At 47.8% G+C, this 18,396-nt stretch overlaps 1 protein-coding gene across 9 annotated transcripts in view; it reads left to right on the forward strand.

Annotated features, from left to right (window-relative positions):
- Positions 1-18,396, forward strand: part of FUT8 (fucosyltransferase 8) — a 510,310-nt gene that overhangs the window by 333,709 nt on the left and 158,205 nt on the right. For all 9 annotated transcript variants that reach the window (XM_030215545.1, XM_030215544.1, XM_030215552.1 and 6 more), the window contains one exon: positions 17,544-17,781. In XM_030215545.1, coding sequence (XP_030071405.1) covers positions 17,544-17,781 — 238 coding nt within the window. The remainder of the gene's footprint in view (positions 1-17,543; positions 17,782-18,396) is intronic.

Genomic DNA, 18,396 nt, shown 5'->3' on the forward strand with positions numbered 1-18,396 from the left:
AGTAACGCTGTCCGGCCGCTGCTGCTTCTCCTGTTGAGCAGCAACGGCCACTACAAAAAGAAAAGAAGCGATAAATGTTTTTAAACCCAGCCCAAATCATTTGCAAATGCCCGAGTCTGACAACGCAATCTCTGCAGCCGCTCCTCCTCTTGCCTCCACGTCACTACTCTTGGAGTAAGACCCCGGAGGAGCGCAGTGACGTGACAGGCGAGAGAAGGAGCGGCTGCAGAGACTACGTTGTAAGACTCGGGCATTTGTGAATGATTTGGGCTGGGTTTAAAAACATTTATCGCTTCTTTTCTTTTTGTAGCGGCCGCTGCTGCTCAACAGGGGAAGCAACAATCGCCATACACCGTTACCACTGGCAGCTGCGGGTGGCGAGGGGGTTTGATGCGCTGGGTGGGGGGAGGGGAGGGTCGCTGGACATGGGTAGCTGCAGGGGGTGAGGGGAGGGTCGCTGGACATGGATGGCTGGAGGTGGGGCAGGGGAGAGGGAGGTGGGGAGGGGGTCCTGAGACCAGAGAGGTGGGGGTGGGGAAGGGGGCCCTGTGAGAGGGGGGTGGGGGCTCACACTCACTTATTCACTGTCTCTCACATACACTCTCTCTGACACACTCCCTGTCTATCACACTCTATCTCTCTGTCACACACACACAGTCTCACACACACAGACACTCTGTCTCTCACACACTCTCTCTCACACACACACACACGCTGTCTCTGTCTCTCTCTCATTCTCTTTATGACACACACACTCCATCTCTCGTACACACTCCGAGGAAAACCTTGCTAGCGCCCGTTTCATTTGTGTCAGAAACGGGCCTTTTTTACTAGTATTTCCATAATGAGGCGTTCCAGAAATCTAATAGAAGTCACCGAAGCTGAACATGTCCAAACCGAGCTCCTCGTCTTTCCACCTAAACCCACTTCTCCTCTTCCTCCACTCTCTATCTCAGTTGATAACACCCTCATCCTCCCCGTCCCATCTGCCCGCAACCTCGGAGTCATCTTCGACTCCTCCCTCTCCTTCTCTGCGCATATCCAACAGACTGCCAAGACCTGTCGCTTCTTCCTCTTCAACATCAGCAAAATTCGCCCTTTCCTATCTGAGCACACCACACGAACTCTCGTACACGCTCTCATTTCCTCTCGCCTTGACTACTGCAACTTACTCCTCACCGGCCTCCCACTTAGCCATCTATCCCCCCTTCAATCCGTTCAGAACGCTGCTGCACATCTTATATTCCACCAGAACCGATTTACTCATATCACCCCTCTCCTCAAGTCACTTCACTGGCTTCCAATCAGATACCGCATACAATTCAAGCTTCTCCTCCTTACCTACAAATGCACCCGGTCTGCGGCTCCTCTCTACCTCTCTACCCTCATCTCCCCCTGTGTTCCCGCCCGTAACCTCCGCTCAGAGGACAAATCCGTCCTTTCAGTTCCCTTCTCCACCACCGCCAACTCCAGGCTCCGCTCATTCTGCCTTGCCTCACCTTATGCCTGGAACAATCTTCCTCAACCCCTACGCCAAGCCCCCTCCCTACCCATCTTCAAATCTCTGCTTAAAACTCACCTCTTCAATGCTGCTTTCGGCACCTAACCTTTCGTGAAATATAGTATGCCCTATCAGACTGACTCTACACTTGTCTTTTGACTGTACACTTGTCTTTAGATTGTACACCTGTCTTTTAGATTGTAAGCTCCTTGAGCAGGGACTGTCCTTCCATGTTAAATTGTACAGCGCTGCGTAACCCTAGTAGCGCTTTAGAAATGTTAAGTAGTAGTAGTAGTAGTAATCAAACGAAGGAAAAATAAAGGCCTGTATTACTGTGCAAAGATCTTCATCACTTAAAAAATCAGAGCTTTCACAAACATTTCAGCTTGAAAAAGATATGCTAATTAATGTTTTTGATGTAAGGCTTCATGGACAATGAAATATCTAGGCTAACCCCCAGATACCTCACTTCCCTCAAAATTGGAATTCTTTCCCCATCATAATAAAGGAATCAGGAAACAAAACGTTCCTATCACCTGATAGAAAAAGAATATGAATTTTGGACATATTTAATCAAAATTTATTTGCAATCATCCAAGCCTTTGTTGTACTTAAGCAAAGTTTCAAAGATGCAAATGTATCCACAGTCGTTTCTATAACTGGAAAATAAAATTGGATGTAATCAGCATAAAACAATATTGAATATCAAGACAACCAAGTATTTTATATAACGGAGCAATATAAATATTGAATAGTAAGGCGGAAAGCGAAGAGCCTTGAGGTATTCCTGAATGAAGAAAAAATTACAAGATAAAAATTGGAACCTAATCTGACCTAAAACTGTCTGTCTTTCAAAAAATACTCAAACCGTTGAAGAGGAAGGCTAGAAGCACTCAAGGGCCTGAAGTCTTTAACAATAATAACTGATGGTGCATAGTATCAAATGCTCAGAAACATCCAGAGTTACCTTCAAATACTCAATACCCTGGTCAAAACCACCACAAATACTATTCCAAAACTGAAATAAGTAAAGTCTCCATGCTATACTTGTTTTGAAAACCAAATTGAAATTGTTCCAATAGCAAGTCTTTGTAGTTGTTTAAAAGCAAATTGCTCTAAAACTTTAGTAAAAAGGAGAATGAAGAAATCGGTCTAAAATTGTCAATATTCAAAGAATCCAGGGAGGGTCCTTTTAAGTTTCAAAGCTTTCATTTTTGCAGTTGGCATGTGAGGAACCCATCTTGCACAAACCTTTCGATATTCAAGAATATCAGTAATGTAACCCATATGATCCTGTGAAATGCCAAGTGTGTCAGCAATTTCCCTTTACGTGATCCTCTGTCCTTTACAAGTTTGTCAACCTTTCTTGTGTGAGACTCATTTGTTGATGTCACAGGTCATCCACTTCATGTTTGATCCCACAAATCAACCCTTCCCAGTTCACAATCTTTACATTTTTTTTTTGTCCCAGTGATGCATAGTACTCACATCAACACAGTCATCGCCATAAATAACCTGCATGTGGTGGTGAATTCCAGTTGGAGGGAGTCCTTTAACAGAAATTCTATCATGGCACGTTGATTAAATAGCACGGATGAGTGCTCACTGCAAGCTTCCATTTCATAAGCAATAGCAAAACAGCTTCTTCACACAGATACTCCTCACCAACTGAGGTGTCTGAAAAAAAGTTCAAAGAACATGTGAACACATGTAGTGTGTCAGTGTTTCTATCTGATGAATTATGGTGGTGGCATTAATTTTCATTCAGCTGTTGTACATTGAGTACTGTACACTAATGAATTAGCAAACAGGCGAACCTAGTTTAAAAAGATGTTATGTACTTACATAAAAATGAATATTGCACACAAAAATATATTCCAGAGGAAAGAAGAGACTAATCATACAATATCACTATTCCTCTCCTTATTATTGAGAACTTTAAAGCATCTTCTGATTGAATATAAACAATCTGCAGCACCAGAGTATGATTGCGGCAGGGATGGGGGGTGGGACCTCAGAACTCCACCTTTACTCCTGCCAGAATTCTGCGCCAAAAAAATGCAAAATTCTGCACACAAAATTTGCAAATTCTGCAAGTTTGTCATAATTTAACCAATATTCTCCGAGGACAAGCAGGCTGCTTGTTCTCACTGATGGGTGACGTCCACGGCAGCCCCTCCAATCGGAATCTTCACTAGCAAAGTCCTTTGCTAGTCCTCGCGCGCCCGCGCGCACCGCGCATGCGCGGCCGTCTTCCCGCCCGAAACCGGCTCGAGCCGGCCAGTCTTCTTTTGTCCGCACTCGGTACGGTCGTGTTTTCGCCGTGTTGAGCCCCGGAAAGTCGACCTCGCGCGTCCTTTTTTCGTTGACGTGTGTTTTCTTCGGAAAATCTTTAAAAAATTGTTGGGAAGTGCTCCGGAAGCCCCCCGGGCTTCGTTTGTCCCTTCCCGTATTTTTCAGTCTTTGCCCCGGTAAGTTTTCTTTCGTCGTCGGGGTAGGCCTCTTTTCGGCCTCGGTCGAGATTTTCTCCCTAAAACTTTTTGGTGCTCAAATTCGTCATTTCGGATTTTGATTTCGCCGGCGTGATTTTTCCGCCCATGACATCGAAGCCTTCCAGCGGCTTCAAGAAGTGCACCCAGTGCACCCGGGTAATCTCGCTCACTGATAGGCACTCGTCGTGTCTTCAGTGTCTGGGGGCCGAGCACCGTCCTCAGAACTGTAGTCTGTGTTCCCTGTTACAAAGGCGGACTCAGGTAGCGAGATTGGCCCAGTGGAACGTTTTGTTCTCGGGCTCTTCGTCTGCATCGACACCAAGGTCATCGAGTGCATCGACGTCGTCAGAGTCCAGACCTTCATCCTCGGCCGCCAGTGCATCGAGTGCATCGAGGCATCGGCCCTCTGCATCGGCGCCGAGACATCGGATAGCTGCATCGACGTCGGTGGTACCGGGACCTCGTCTGCTGATGTCGTCGGACGATGGTGCATCGTCAGGAGTGCAGGTGAGGGCTGTCCATTCCCCTGCTGGTGGCGGTGAGCCTTCGGGTGGGTCTCCCCCTACCCTGAGGGCTCCTGCGGTACAGCCCCCCCGAGATTGACCTCCTTCGACCTCGGCACCGAGGAAGCGACGGCTGGATTCTACGTCCTCCTCGTCGGTGCCGGGGAGCTCCGGTGACATGCTTCGGAAGAAGTCGAAGAAGCATCGACACCGGTCTCCTCCCCGCGTCGGCACCGAGAGCTCTGGGTCGCCGAGGGAGTCGGCACCCAGCAGGCATCGGCACCGAGAGGACCGCTCACCCTCTGTTCAGGAGGTGTCGATGCGCTCCACTCTGGACAGCCCGGAACAGCCTCCACGCCCGGAACAGGTTCTGACGTCGACGCCTGCATCGACCTCCATGCCTTTCTCTGCAGCCGCTCTGAACGAGAGCCTCCGGGCCGTTCTCCCAGAGATTCTGGGAGAGCTGTTGCGCCCTACCCCTCTGGTACCGGCGGTGCTTGCGCCTCCGGTACCGTCGAGCGTGGCGCCGGCTGGCCCATCGCCCGGGGTGAGGTCCCTGACGTCGGTACCGCGTGCGGTGCTGACTGCGGCCACCTCCCAGGAAGGCTCCCCGACTACGTCGGCGGAGGGAGCTTCGCCGATGCGGGCGAGGGAGTCTACCTCTCGACGCCCCCATCGTGGACGTGGCTCCACTGAGTCGAGCCGGGCGAGGTTGCAGACACAGGTTCGTGAACTTGTGTCTGACACCGAGGGTGAGGCCTCGTGGGAAGAAGAGGAAGACCCCAGATATTTCTCTGACGAGGAGTCTGAGGGTCTTCCTTCCGATCCCACTCCCTCTCCTGAAAGACAGCTTTCTCCTCCTGAGAGTCTGTCTTTCGCTTCCTTTGTCCGGGAGATGTCTACGGCCATCCCCTTCCCGGTGGTTGTGGAGGACGAGCCCAGGGCTGAAATGTTTGAGCTCCTGGACTATCCTTCTCCACCTAAGGAAGCGTCCACTGTTCCCTTGCACCATGTCCTAAAAAAGACATTGCTTGCGAACTGGACAAAACCTTTAACTAATCCCCACATCCCCAAGAAGATCGAGTCCCAGTACCGGATCCATGGGGACCCAGATCTGATGCGCACCCAGTTGCCTCATGATTCTGGAGTTGTGGATCTGGCCCTAAAGAAGGCTAAGAGTTCTGGGGAGCATGCTTCGGCGCCCCCGGGCAAGGACTCTAGAACCTTAGACTCCTTTGGGAGGAAGGCCTACCATTCTTCTATGCTCGTGGCCAAAATCCAGTCTTACCAGCTCTACACGAGTATACACATGCGGAACAATGTGCGGCAGTTGGCGGGCTTGGTTGATGCTCTCCCCCCTGAGCAAGCCAAGCCTTTTCAGGAGGTGGTCAGGCAGCTGAAGGCGTGCAGAAAATTCCTGGCCAGAGGAGTGTATGACACCTTTGATGTTGCGTCCAGGGCCGCTGCTCAAGGTGTGGTGATGCGCAGGCTCTCATGGCTGCGTGCCTCTGACCTGGAGAATAGAATCCAGCAGCGGATTGCGGACTCGCCTTGCCGTGCGGATAACATTTTTGGAGAGAAAGTCGAACAGGTGGTAGAGCAGCTCCACCAGCGGGACACCGCATTCGACAAGTTCTCCCGCCGGCAGCCTTCAGCTTCTACCTCTACAGGTAGACGATTTTTCGGGGGAAGGAAGACTGATCCCTACTCTTCTGGCAAGCGTAGGTACAATCCTCCTTCTCGACAGCCTGCGGCCCAGGCTAAGCCCCAGCGCGCTCGCTCTTATCAGCAGCGTGCGACTCAGCAAGGCCCCTCGGCTCCCCAGCAAAAGCAAGGGGCGAGCTTTTGACTGGCTCCAGCAGAGCATAGCCGACATCCAAGTGTCAGTGCCGGGCGACCTGCCAGTCGGAGGGAGGTTGAAAGCTTTTCACCAAAGGTGGCCTCTCATAACCTCCGTTCAGTGGGTTCTCCAAATAGTCCGGCAAGGATACACCCTCAATTTGGCCTCAAAACCTCCAAATTGTCCACCGGGAGCTCAGTCTTACAGCTTCCAGCACAAGCAGGTACTTGCAGAGGAACTCTCCGCCCTTCTCAGCGCCAATGCGGTCGAGCCCGTGCCATCCGGGCAAGAAGGGCTGGGATTCTATTCCAGGTACTTCCTTGTGGAAAAGAAAACAGGGGGGATGCGTCCCATCCTAGACCTAAGGGCCCGGAACAAATATCTGGTCAAAGAAAAGTTCAGGATGCTTTCCCTGGGCACCCTACTTCCCATGATTCAGGAAAACGATTGGCTATGCTCTCTGGACTTGAAGGATGCCTACACACACATCCCGATACTGCCAGCTCACAGACAGTATCTGCGATTTCAGCTGGGCACACGTCACTTCCAGTACTGTGTGCTACCCTTTGGGCTCGCCTCTGCGCCCAGGGTGTTCACAAAGTGCTTGGCTGTAGTAGCAGCGGCACTTCGCAGGCTGGGGGTGCACGTGTTCCCATATCTCGACGATTGGCTGGTGAAGAACACATCCGAGGCAGGAGCCCTGCAGTCCATGCAGATGACTATTCGCCTCCTGGAGCTACTGGGGTTTGTGATAAATTATCCAAAGTCCCATCTTTTCCCAGTGCAGAGACTCGAATTCATAGGAGCTCTGCTGGATTCTCGGACGGCTCGCGCCTATCTCCCAGAGGCGAGGGCCAACAACTTGTTGTCCCTCGTCTCGCGGGTGCGAGCGTCCCAGCAGATCACAGCTCGGCAGATGTTGAGATTGCTGGGCCACATGGCCTCCACAGTTCATGTGACTCCCATGGCCCGCCTTCATATGAGATCTGCTCAATGGACCCTAGCTTCCCAGTGGTTTCAAGCTGCTGGGGATCTAGAAGACGTGATCCACCTGTCCACGAGTTTTCTCGAATCCCTGTATTGGTGGACGATTTGGTCCAATCTGACTCTGGGACGTCCTTTCCAAATTCCTCAGCCACAAAAGGTGCTGACCACGGATGCGTCTCTCCTGGGATGGGGAGCTCATGTCGATGGGCTTCACACCCAAGGAAGCTGGTCCCTCCAGGAACGCGATCTACAGATCAATCTTCTGGAGTTGCGAGCGATCTGGAACGCTCTGAAGGCTTTCAGAGATCGGCTGTCCCACCAAATTATCCAAATTCAGACAGACAACCAGGTTGCCATGTACTATGTCAACAAGCAGGGGGGCACCGGATCTCGCCCCCTGTGTCAGGAAGCCGTCAGCATGTGGCTCTGGGCTCGCCGTCACGGCATGGTGCTCCAAGCCACATACCTGGCAGGCGTAAACAACAGTCTGGCCGACAGACTGAGCAGGATTATGCAACCTCACGAGTGGTCGCTCAACTCCCGAGTGGTGCGTCAGATCTTCCAAGCGTGGGGCACCCCCTTGGTGGATCTCTTCGCATCTCGAGCCAACCACAAAGTCCCTCAGTTCTGTTCCAGGCTTCAGGCCCACAGCAGACTAGCACCGGATGCCTTCCTCCTGGATTGGGGGGAGGGGCTGCTGTATGCTTATCCTCCCATTCCTCTGGTGGGGAAGACTTTGTTGAAACTCAAGCAAGACCGAGGCACCATGATTCTGATTGCTCCTTTTTGGCCGCGTCAGATCTGGTTCCCTCTTCTTCTGGAGTTGTCCTCCGAAGAACCGTGGAGATTGGAGTGTTTTCCGACCCTCATCACGCAGGACGAAGGGGCTCTTCTGCATCCCAGCCTCCGGTCCCTGGCTCTCACGGCCTGGATGTTGAGAGCATAGACTTTGCCTCTTTGGGTCTGTCAGAGGGTTTCTCCCGCATCTTGCTTGCTTCCAGGAAAGATTCCACTAAGAGGAGTTACTTCTTTCTGTGGAGGAGGTTTGCCGTCTGGTGTGACAGCAAGGCCCTAGATCCTCGCTCTTGTCCTACACAGACCCTGCTTGAATACCTTCTGCACTTGTCTGAGTCTGGTCTCAAGACCAACTCTGTAAGGGTTCACCTTAGTGCAATCAGTGCATACCATTACCGTGTGGAAGGTAAGCCGATCTCAGGACAGCCTTTAGTTGTTCGCTTCATGAGAGGTTTGCTTTTGTCAAAGCCCCCTGTCAAGCCTCCTACAGTGTCATGGGATCTCAATGTCGTTCTCACCCAGCTGATGAAACCTCCTTTTGAGCCACTGAACTCCTGCCATCTGAAGTACTTGACCTGGAAGGTCATTTTCTTGGTGGCAGTTACTTCAGCTCGTAGAGTCAGTGAGCTTCAGGCCCTGGTAGCCCAGGCCCCTTACACCAAATTTCATCATAACAGAGTAGTCCTCCGCACTCACCCTAAGTTCTTGCCAAAGGTCGTGTCGGAGTTCCATCTGAACCAGTCAATTGTCTTGCCAACATTCTTTCCCCGTCCTCATTCCTGCCCTGCTGAACGTCAGCTGCACACATTGGACTGCAAGAGAGCATTGGCCTTCTACCTGGAGCGGACACAGCCCCACAGACAGTCCGCCCAATTGTTTGTTTCTTTTGATCCCAATAGGAGGGGAGTGGCTGTAGGGAAACGCACCATATCCAATTGGCTAGCAGATTGCATTTCCTTCACTTATGCCCAGGCGGGGCTGGCTCTTGAGGGTCATGTCACGGCTCATAATGTTAGAGCCATGGCTGCGTCGGTAGCCCACTTGAAGTCAGCCACCATTGAAGAGATTTGCAAAGCTGCGACGTGGTCATCTGTCCACACATTCACATCTCATTACTGCCTGCAGCAGGATACCCGACGCGACAGTCGGTTCGGGCAGTCAGTTCTTCAGAACCTGTTTGGGTTTTAGGATCTAACTCCACCCCCCGAGGGCCCTGTTTGTTCTGTTCCAGGCTGCACTCTCAGTTAGTTGGTAAATTTTTTAGGTCAATCTCAGTTATGTCCTCGCCGTTGCGAGGCCCAATTGACCATGGTTGTTGTTTTTGAGTGAGCCTGGGGGCTAGGGATACCCCATCAGTGAGAACAAGCAGCCTGCTTGTCCTCGGAGAAAGCGAATGCTACATACCTGTAGAAGGTATTCTCCGAGGACAGCAGGCTGATTGTTCTCACAAACCCGCCCGCCTCCCCTTTGGAGTTGTGTCTTCCCTTGTATTGTCTTGCTACATACTGGACTGGCCGGTTTCGGGCGGGAAGACGGCCGCGCATGCGCGGTGCGCGCGGGCGCGCGAGGACTAGCAAAGGACTTTGCTAGTGAAGATTCCGATTGGAGGGGCTGCCGTGGACGTCACCCATCAGTGAGAACAATCAGCCTGCTGTCCTCGGAGAATACCTTCTACAGGTATGTAGCATTCGCTTTACAGCCTCTCTCCATGTACACAGATGCCATTCATATTTCTCCCAGTACCCATAACATGCACCTTTCTTACAGCATCCCTCCCTGCATCCACTCACATGCATGTTTTTCCAGCCCCCCTCCCTGCACCCACATATAGCATCCACCTTTTTACAGTCCCCCTCCTCCCTCTTCGCACCCACACATAGCATCCACCTTTTTTACATCCCCCATCTCTGTACCCACACATAGCATCCACCTTTTTTACATCCCCCATCTCTGTACCCACACATAACATCCACCTTTTTATAACCTTCCTCCCTCCCTGCACCCACACATAGCATCCACATTTTTACAGCACTCCCCTTCCTTCTTCCCTCCTTCCATCCATCCATAGCATGCACCTTTTTTTACAACCCCCTCCATCCACAGCATCTACCTTTTTATTACAGCCCCTTCCCTCCCTGCATCCACTTGCCATCTGTTTTTTTCAGCTGTCCCTGAAAAGGAGGAGCTGCATCGGAGTGCCTCTTCAAGGCAAGAAAGAACCCACTCTTTCCTGGCTGCTACTCTGGGCTGGTGCCGCCACTTTTTCCAAATGGCTGTAGAGACTTCTTGCGGCAGTCTCACAAGATTACCACTTGAAGTCTCGGCAGCCATTTTGAAGAAGCAGCAGCCTCAGCTAGAGAGCGGCATTAGCAGACAGGAAAGAGTGAGGTTGTTTCCTGCCCCCGAAGAGGCCACCAGACCACCAGGGTGTGCTCAGGGAGCAGTGGGGGAACCAGCCAGCTATCAGGCCTGCTCCCAGAGCGCAGATTCTGTGCAAAAATGTTGAATTCTGCACAGCTAGGGAATTCTGCATTCCGCAGTCATGCAGAATTCCGGCAGGAGAACATCTTCACTATCAACTTTATAGTGAAGGATAGTATTCACATCACTGGCATAAGACAACCATCCCACTTTGAATTTTTAAAACTCTGTGCCGTATTGATTTACTGGTCAACCCTTTTCATTTGACAAATACCAAAATAACTGAGCTTTTTCAAAGAAAGTGCTTCAAATATCATGCTGTTCCCAAAGTTTCACTCATTCAAAACCTATACTAACACAGAAGACAATAGAGAGAAACCTCTCTCTCTCATTCACAGATCTGTAATAGTGGATATAGGCAGTGTAGAGGCAGGGGTTTTCAACCCTGTCCTCTGTGCACACCCAGCCAGTCGGGGTTTTCAGGACATCCCTCTTAATGGGTATGTCCTGAAAACCTTGACTGGCTAGGTGTGCTCCATTACTGATTTTGAAGTAAGGTGGAGGAGCAGTGGGGAAAGAGGACAGAATGTTCAAGTTAGCATGTGGGCTATTCTTGTAGCTTTAATTTTCCACATGCATTTCTTTGATGTATTGTCCTTCCTCTTGAGTATCAGAGATGATTTGAGGGGGTTTTTATACAATAAGTGTCTCTCCAAACTTTGTACATGTTTTAGTTAATTCATTGTTTTTGGTGTATTATGCACTCTAATATGCGCATGCTATGAGAGTATAGTATGATGTAATTTCTCTAACTGCTGTTAGCCACATAGAGCCTGCTATGTGTTGGAAATATGTGGGATATAAATGTTCTAAATAAATATTATTTTGACATCGCTTCTAAAATATAATGCGTAGACTATTAAGTGGAATTTTGACATGCATGTAAAATTTATAATATGCATGCTAAAACTCTTATCATAAAATGTTAATGCATATGTTCCAAAAACTGTTAAGTCGAATGCATCACTGTTTGGCCATCAACAATAAAACATATATTTTATAAACAAGCTTTAACAATTCTTGTGAGTATTTTTACTTATGGAATAACAGACACAAATGTTATCTATTTTCTGAGCAATGGGCTTTTTTATCTTTCAGTTTCAATTATGTTTGTTAAAAATATAAAATGAATGTAATGCTAGTTTACCCCTTTGTTCATGTTGTGTTGTATTCGCTTTCTCATTTTTTCTGCTATTTCTTTTTACTTCAGCACCAAGTTCTGATTTGCCCAAGAATGCACTCCTTCCCCTTAAATTGTTTTTGTGGTTTTTTTTGTTTGTTTAAGAATAGCCTTTGATAGCCAACTGAATCTTTAGAAAATCCAGTTAGGGATATATATATATATATATATATATATATATATATATATATATATATATATATATATATATATATATAGTTCAATACTTTCTTAAGAGGATTTTTTTTTTTTCGCTTTGTGAGAATTTGTTGTTACAAGTTTGCTTTTTCATAGATAAACAGTACCGTCTACTGGAATTAGATACAAAGAGCTAGTGAATAGTGTCATGTGATGGTATACTGGATAGCTCTAAAAAGAAGGAAAAAGGTTTATATTGACTTTCTCATCTTGTGTAGTTAGAGGTCTTTCCAAGACATTCTTTATAATTATTTTCTGATGATCAACTATGTAGGTTTTTAGGTGACACATATGCTTTGCAGCTAACTCAGCATTACAGCCATTACATTATTCTTCATTTGATTGCTTGTGTGTTGATTAATGAGCTAGAGACGGTGCACTACAGAATTAATTTTGTCCACTCTGGGGGTTTCTTACAAAGCCGCGCTAGCGTTTTTAGCTTGCGGTAAAATTCAGCTGGTAGTAAACGCTGAAATGCCCATTATATTCCTATGGGCATCTCAGCTGTATCTGAAACCAGTTCCCATTTCCATTTGCTACACATAATACTGATAATCAGGTTTCAGCTTTCAATGAACAAAATGGAGAAGTATAAATTAAGGGAGCTCTTACAAAGGTATTAAAGAACTGTGTACATGCTGTGGATGGTACAAATATTCTTTTGATATTCCTGTCACTAAAATGGTGAGTACTAAAATAATTCAAAAGCATTATTAAAAACCTGTATAGGAACTAATGAAAGGTTCTAATTACAAGCTTTGCTGATGATCATCAGAAAACACCTACTGTATCTGAATGTAACTAAGCTACAACTAAAAAGACACATGCTAAATGGAAACAAATACATACATAAAACGAAATGACTGGTGAGGGAATACGTAAGAAAGACATGACAGAAGTGAAATAGACAGTGAAAAACAGGAAATCAACGTGTCCAGTGAAACTTAAGTTCTCCGAGGACAAGCAGGCTGCTTGTTCTCACTGATGGGTGACGTCCACGGCAGCCCCTCCAATCGGAACACTTTCCTAGCAAAGGCCTTTGCTAGTCCTCGCGCGCCTATGCGCACCGCGCATGCGCGGCCGTCTTCCCGCCCGAACTGGCTCGTGTTCGTCAGTCATCTTTTGTCCGCGCTCGGTACGGTCGTGTTACGCTGTTTGCGCCCCTTAAGTTGACCTCGCGCGTCTTTTTTGGACTTTTCGCTAGTAAAAAAAAAAAAGGGAAAAAGGATTTCGGAAGAAGGCCTTTTCGGTCTTTTTCCCTTCCTGTATTTCCAGTTTTTGCCCCGTTAAGTTTCTTTTCGTTTTTGGGGTAGGCCCTTTTGAGGCCTCGGGTCGAATTTTTTTCTCCCCCTCTTTTTGGTGCCTTACCGCAATTACGAGTTTTGATTTCGCCGGCGTGATTTTTCCGCCCATGTCATCGAAGTCTCCCAGCGGCTTCAAGAAGTGCACCCAGTGCGCCTGGGTAATCTCACTCACTGACAGGCACGCGTCGTGTCTTCAGTGTCTGGGGGCTGGGCACCGCCTGCAGGCCTGCAGTCTTTGCGCCCTTTTACAGAAAAGGACTCAGTTAGCGAGATTGGCCCAGTGGAACGTTTTGTTCTCGGGCTCTGCATCGGCACCGGGAGTATCGAGTGCGTCGACGTCGACAGCGTCGGGACCTCCGTCCTCGGCCGCGACTGCATCGAGGCATCGACCCTCTGCATCGGGGCCGAGACATCGGAAGGCTGCGTCGGCGTCGGTGGTACCGGGACCTCCACTTCTGCTGATGTCGTCGGACGGTGGTGTTTCGACTGGAGTGCAGGTGAGGGCTGTCCATTCCCCTGCTAGTGGCGGTGAGCCTTCGGGTGGGTCTCCCCCTACCCTGAGGGCTCCTGCGGTACAGCCCCCCCCCCCCCCCCCGAGACCGACCTTCTTCGGCCTCGGCCCCGAGGAAGCGACGGCTGGATTCTACGTCCTCCTCGTCGGTACCGGGAAGCTCCAGTGACATGCTTCGTTTGAAAAAGTCAAAGAAGCATCGACACCGGTCTCCTTCCCGTATCGGTACCGAGAGCTCTGGGTCGCCGAGGGAGTCGGCACCCAGTAGGCATCGGCACCGAGAGGACCGCTCACCCTCTGTTCAGGAGGTGTCGATGCGCTCCACTTTGGACAGCCCGGAACAGCCTCCACGCCCGGAACAGACTCTGACATCGACACCTGCATCGGCTTCCATGTCTTTCTCCACAGCCGCTCTGCACGAGAGTCTCCGGGCCGTTCTCCCAGAGATCCTGGGAGAGCTGTTGCGCTCTTCCCCTCCGGTACCGGGGGTGCTTGCGCCACCGGTACCGTCGAGTGAGGCGCCGGCTGGCCCTTTGCCCGGGGTGAGGTCTCCGACATCGGTGCCGCTTGCGGTACCGACTGCGGTCGCCTCCCAGGAAGGCTCCCCGACGACGTCGGCGGAGGGAGCTTCGCCAGTGCTGGCCGTGGCCGTGTTCTTAACTCTATGCTATATTGGCACCTGCCATTTTAAAGGGCGTTGCTGAATATATGTATAAACAGCAACTGCTGAAGAATTTTAGATGAGACATTTCAAAGATTTGATCCTGTTTTGCGTCCCAACAGTCTTTACTATAATATTTTGTCCCAAGGAGTGTTCTGTATTATAGAAGAGATCATCTGATTTACTCCCCTGTTTACTAAGCTGTACGGCAGTGCCAACTCAGCCCATTCAAAGTGGGCAGCAGCTTAGTAAACAGTGGGGTTGATTTGTGTATAAAAAGTTGGTCCTGAATAGAAACGTTTTAAAACCAATTGTCATCATCATTAATAATTAAGGAGTCTTTTTAGCGCACAGTAAAAGGACCCTGTGGTGGCATCGCTTTGCAGGTTGCTGGGCGCCGAGCCCCTTTTGTCGCAGCGGGTAAAAGGAGTGTTTTATTTTAAAGAAGGAAATGGTTGTGCGGTAAGCAGCCACTTCCTAGGGGAGCCCTTACTGCCTCCTATTTAGGAGACAGTAAGGGGCTCCCGTGCTAACATATTGGAACTACCACTGGACTCCAGTTGTAGCCTGGCAGTAGGGCTGATTTGCTGCGCCATTGCCACGGTAGCATTACAGTGGGTTTGTGAAAGGGCCCTTAAAATACTTACATTTTGTTGAAGTGTGTTAATTTATTTCTCCTTATTTTGAACGTGCATTGCTAAGTAAGAAAAATTGTAAGTTTGAATCATATCATCTAGTGAGAGGAATTTACAAGAAAGATGTCAGGACAACACAAAATTGATCTGTATCCAAATTGCATTATTGCATGCACTTCCAAGAATGAGTAGTGTAGATTTTGAAAACTCCTTTCAATTTATTTTCCTCAATCCAAATGATCCCCTTATCCACCTTTCTGAAATAAAGTAATTTAAACAAAACATATCCTAAATGCCAAGAGGTCCTTTTCTAGGGGAGCCGGTTGATATTGTGTATCTGGATTTTCAAAAGGCGTTTGACAAGGTTCCTCATGAAAGGCTACAGAGAAAATTGGAGGTTCATGTGATAGGAGGAAAAGTCCTATAGTGGATTAAAAACTGGTTGAAGGATAGGAAACAGAGTGGGGTTAAATGGGCAGTATTCACAATGGAGAAGGGTAGTTAGTGGGGTTCCTCAGGGGTCAGTGCTAGGACCGCTGCTTTTTAATATATTTATAAATGATTTAGAGATGGGAGTAACTAGCGAGGTAATTAAATTTGCTGATGACACAAAGTTATTCAAAGTCATTAACTCACGACAGGATTGTGAAAAATTACAGAAGGACCTTACGAGACTGGGAGACTGGGCAGCTAAATGGCAGATGACGTTTAATGTGAGCAAGTGCAAGGTGATGCATGTGGGAAAAAAGAACCCGAATTATAGCTACGTCATGCAAGGTTCCACGTTAGGAGTTACGGACCAAGAAAAGGATCTGGGTGTCGTCGTCGATAATACACTGAAACCTTCTGCTCAGTGTGCTGCTGCGGCTCGGAAAGTGAATAGAATGTTGGGTATTATTAGGAAAGGTATGGAAAACGGGTGTGAGGATGTTATAATGCCGTTATATCGCTCCATGGTGCGACCACACCTTGATTATTGTGTTCAGTTCTGGTCGCCGCATCTCAAGAAAGATATAGTAGAATTGGAAAAGGTGCAGCGAAGGGCGACTAAAATGATAGCGGGGATGGGACGACTTCCCTATGAAGAAAGACTAAGGAGGCTAGGGCTTTTCAGCTTGGAGAAGAGACGGCTGTGGGGAGACATGATAGAGGTATATAAAATAATGAGTGGAGTAGAACAGGTGGATGTGAAGCGTCTGTTCACGCTTCCAAAAATACTAGGACTAGGGGGCATGTGATGAAACTACAGTGTAGTAAATTTAAAACAAATCGGAGAAAATATTTCTTCACCCAACGCGTAATTAACTCTGGAATTCGTTGCCGGAGAATGTGGTGAAGGCGGTTAGCTTGGCAGAGTTTAAAAAGGGGTTCGACGGTTTCCTAAAGGACAAGTCCATAAACCGCTACTAAATGGACTTGGGGAAAAATCCACAATTCCGGGAATAACATTTATAGAATGTTTGTACGTTTGGGAAGCTTGCCAGGTGCCCTTGGCCTGGATTGGCCGCTGTCGTGGACAGGATGCTGGGCTCAATAACCATTGGTCTTTTCCCAGTGTGGCATTACTTATGTACTTATGAGGTATTCATTTTCAGGTTCTGACATATTGCACTACATACATTTGGGAAAAGGAAGGGAAATACGTTGTGGCATTTTAACCAAGATAGGAAAGAGATTTCACTAGTTTCTTTCAAAAGCATTTTAAAATGGGAGTGGCTGACTACTGTTGATTACTGTAGTGCAGCAATAAGGAGATGTGAGGGAAAGCAATAGGACCTTATTTTATATCTCAGGTGGATAGGTTAGTTCTTTTGTTTCAATTAGTTTTTTTGGTACTGTACCATGAAGTCAAAGGAAAGTAAACAGGTGCTTCCAGAAGCAATGAAAAAGAGTATGTTCGCTCTCTCAGTGCGTGCTCTGAAATGTAATCAAATTCAATGTGCAAAGAAATTCAATATAATTATTCACCTTTACACCTTTTTTTTTCTTACTTTCATCTTCCCCTGTGGTGCACTAGCAAAAACATGTGGATCAAAGTAACAGTGTTGGTCCTTCCTGCTGTGATATACTAGTAGTCTAAATATTAAATAAATGTCTGCTATTAAAGTGCTGCAATCCAATGCTCAAAATGTTTCAATATTTGTTAACTGATATTGCCTTATGATCACAGAGAATTATGGAACACAGAAAAATGAATTCAGGAGTATCCCCAAGCTAAAAGCTATATCATTGTACAGATACGATACTCATTTTTCTGTATTCTAAAATTGACGTAAATATTTTTACAGTGTAACATCCTAATATGGAGCATATAAATAACTCATCAGGAAATACAGATTCAAGCTGCTCAGTTTGAGGAAGTCTTCCACAGAGTGGTGTATGATTTTATTACACATTGCTCCCTTATTGCAAGATAAGTCCTTCATTGTATAGTCTACTTTTTTGCCTGTTTCAGAACCCCAAGGACTGCAGCAAAGCCAAGAAACTTGTGTGTAATATCAACAAAGGCTGTGGCTATGGCTGTCAACTACATCATGTTGTCTACTGCTTCATGATTGCATATGGCACTCAGCGAACTCTCATTCTGGAATCTCAAAGTTGGCGTTACGCAACGGGTGGTTGGGAGACTGTTTTTAGGCCAGTGAGTGAAACTTGCACTGATAGAACGGGTAGTTCTACTGGACACTGGTCAGGTAAGATGTAATAAATCATATGTTATCCATAAAAGATATCCTTTCTGCCATTTTCTGTACATTGCTTTACTTCTTTGTCTGTGAACCTCAGAATCTATCTTGGTATTTCTTCTTCCAGACTTAAAAAACAATTAATACAAACATAGCTGATGGTCGATCAAAAATGTTTATTGCAATTAGTTGTCTGATTAGAAATTTCGATAGCATTATTTTAATCGCTGCCAGATTAGTGCTGCTAAATATCCCCTCTGGTTGCTGGGGCATTATCCAGACAGTTAACCAGATAGTGGCAATATTCAGCCTGCCATCTGTTTAACTAACAAGGTAGTGGGCTGAATATTGGTGGGTGCTTTTGTTGTTTCCTCCTCCCAAATCCCCCCCTCCCCAAGAACGTCCCCCCTCAAAAAGAGCGCCACAGAGCATCCAGCCCTCTCCTTCCAAAAACCTCCCCGGAAAGTACCCACTCTTGAAGACTTTCTCAAGCCCCTCCACAAGAGCATTCTTCCTCTTCTGAAGCTACCCCCCCCCCCGAAGCATCTCGCCTCCTAAAAAGCTCCCTCACTAAAAACTCTCTCCCCAAATCCCACTTTCAAAAAGCATCTGTCTTCCTGTAGG

The sequence above is a fragment of the Microcaecilia unicolor genome, chromosome 9 (assembly GCF_901765095.1).
Source record: "Microcaecilia unicolor chromosome 9, aMicUni1.1, whole genome shotgun sequence".
Lineage (NCBI taxonomy): Eukaryota > Metazoa > Chordata > Amphibia > Gymnophiona > Siphonopidae > Microcaecilia > Microcaecilia unicolor.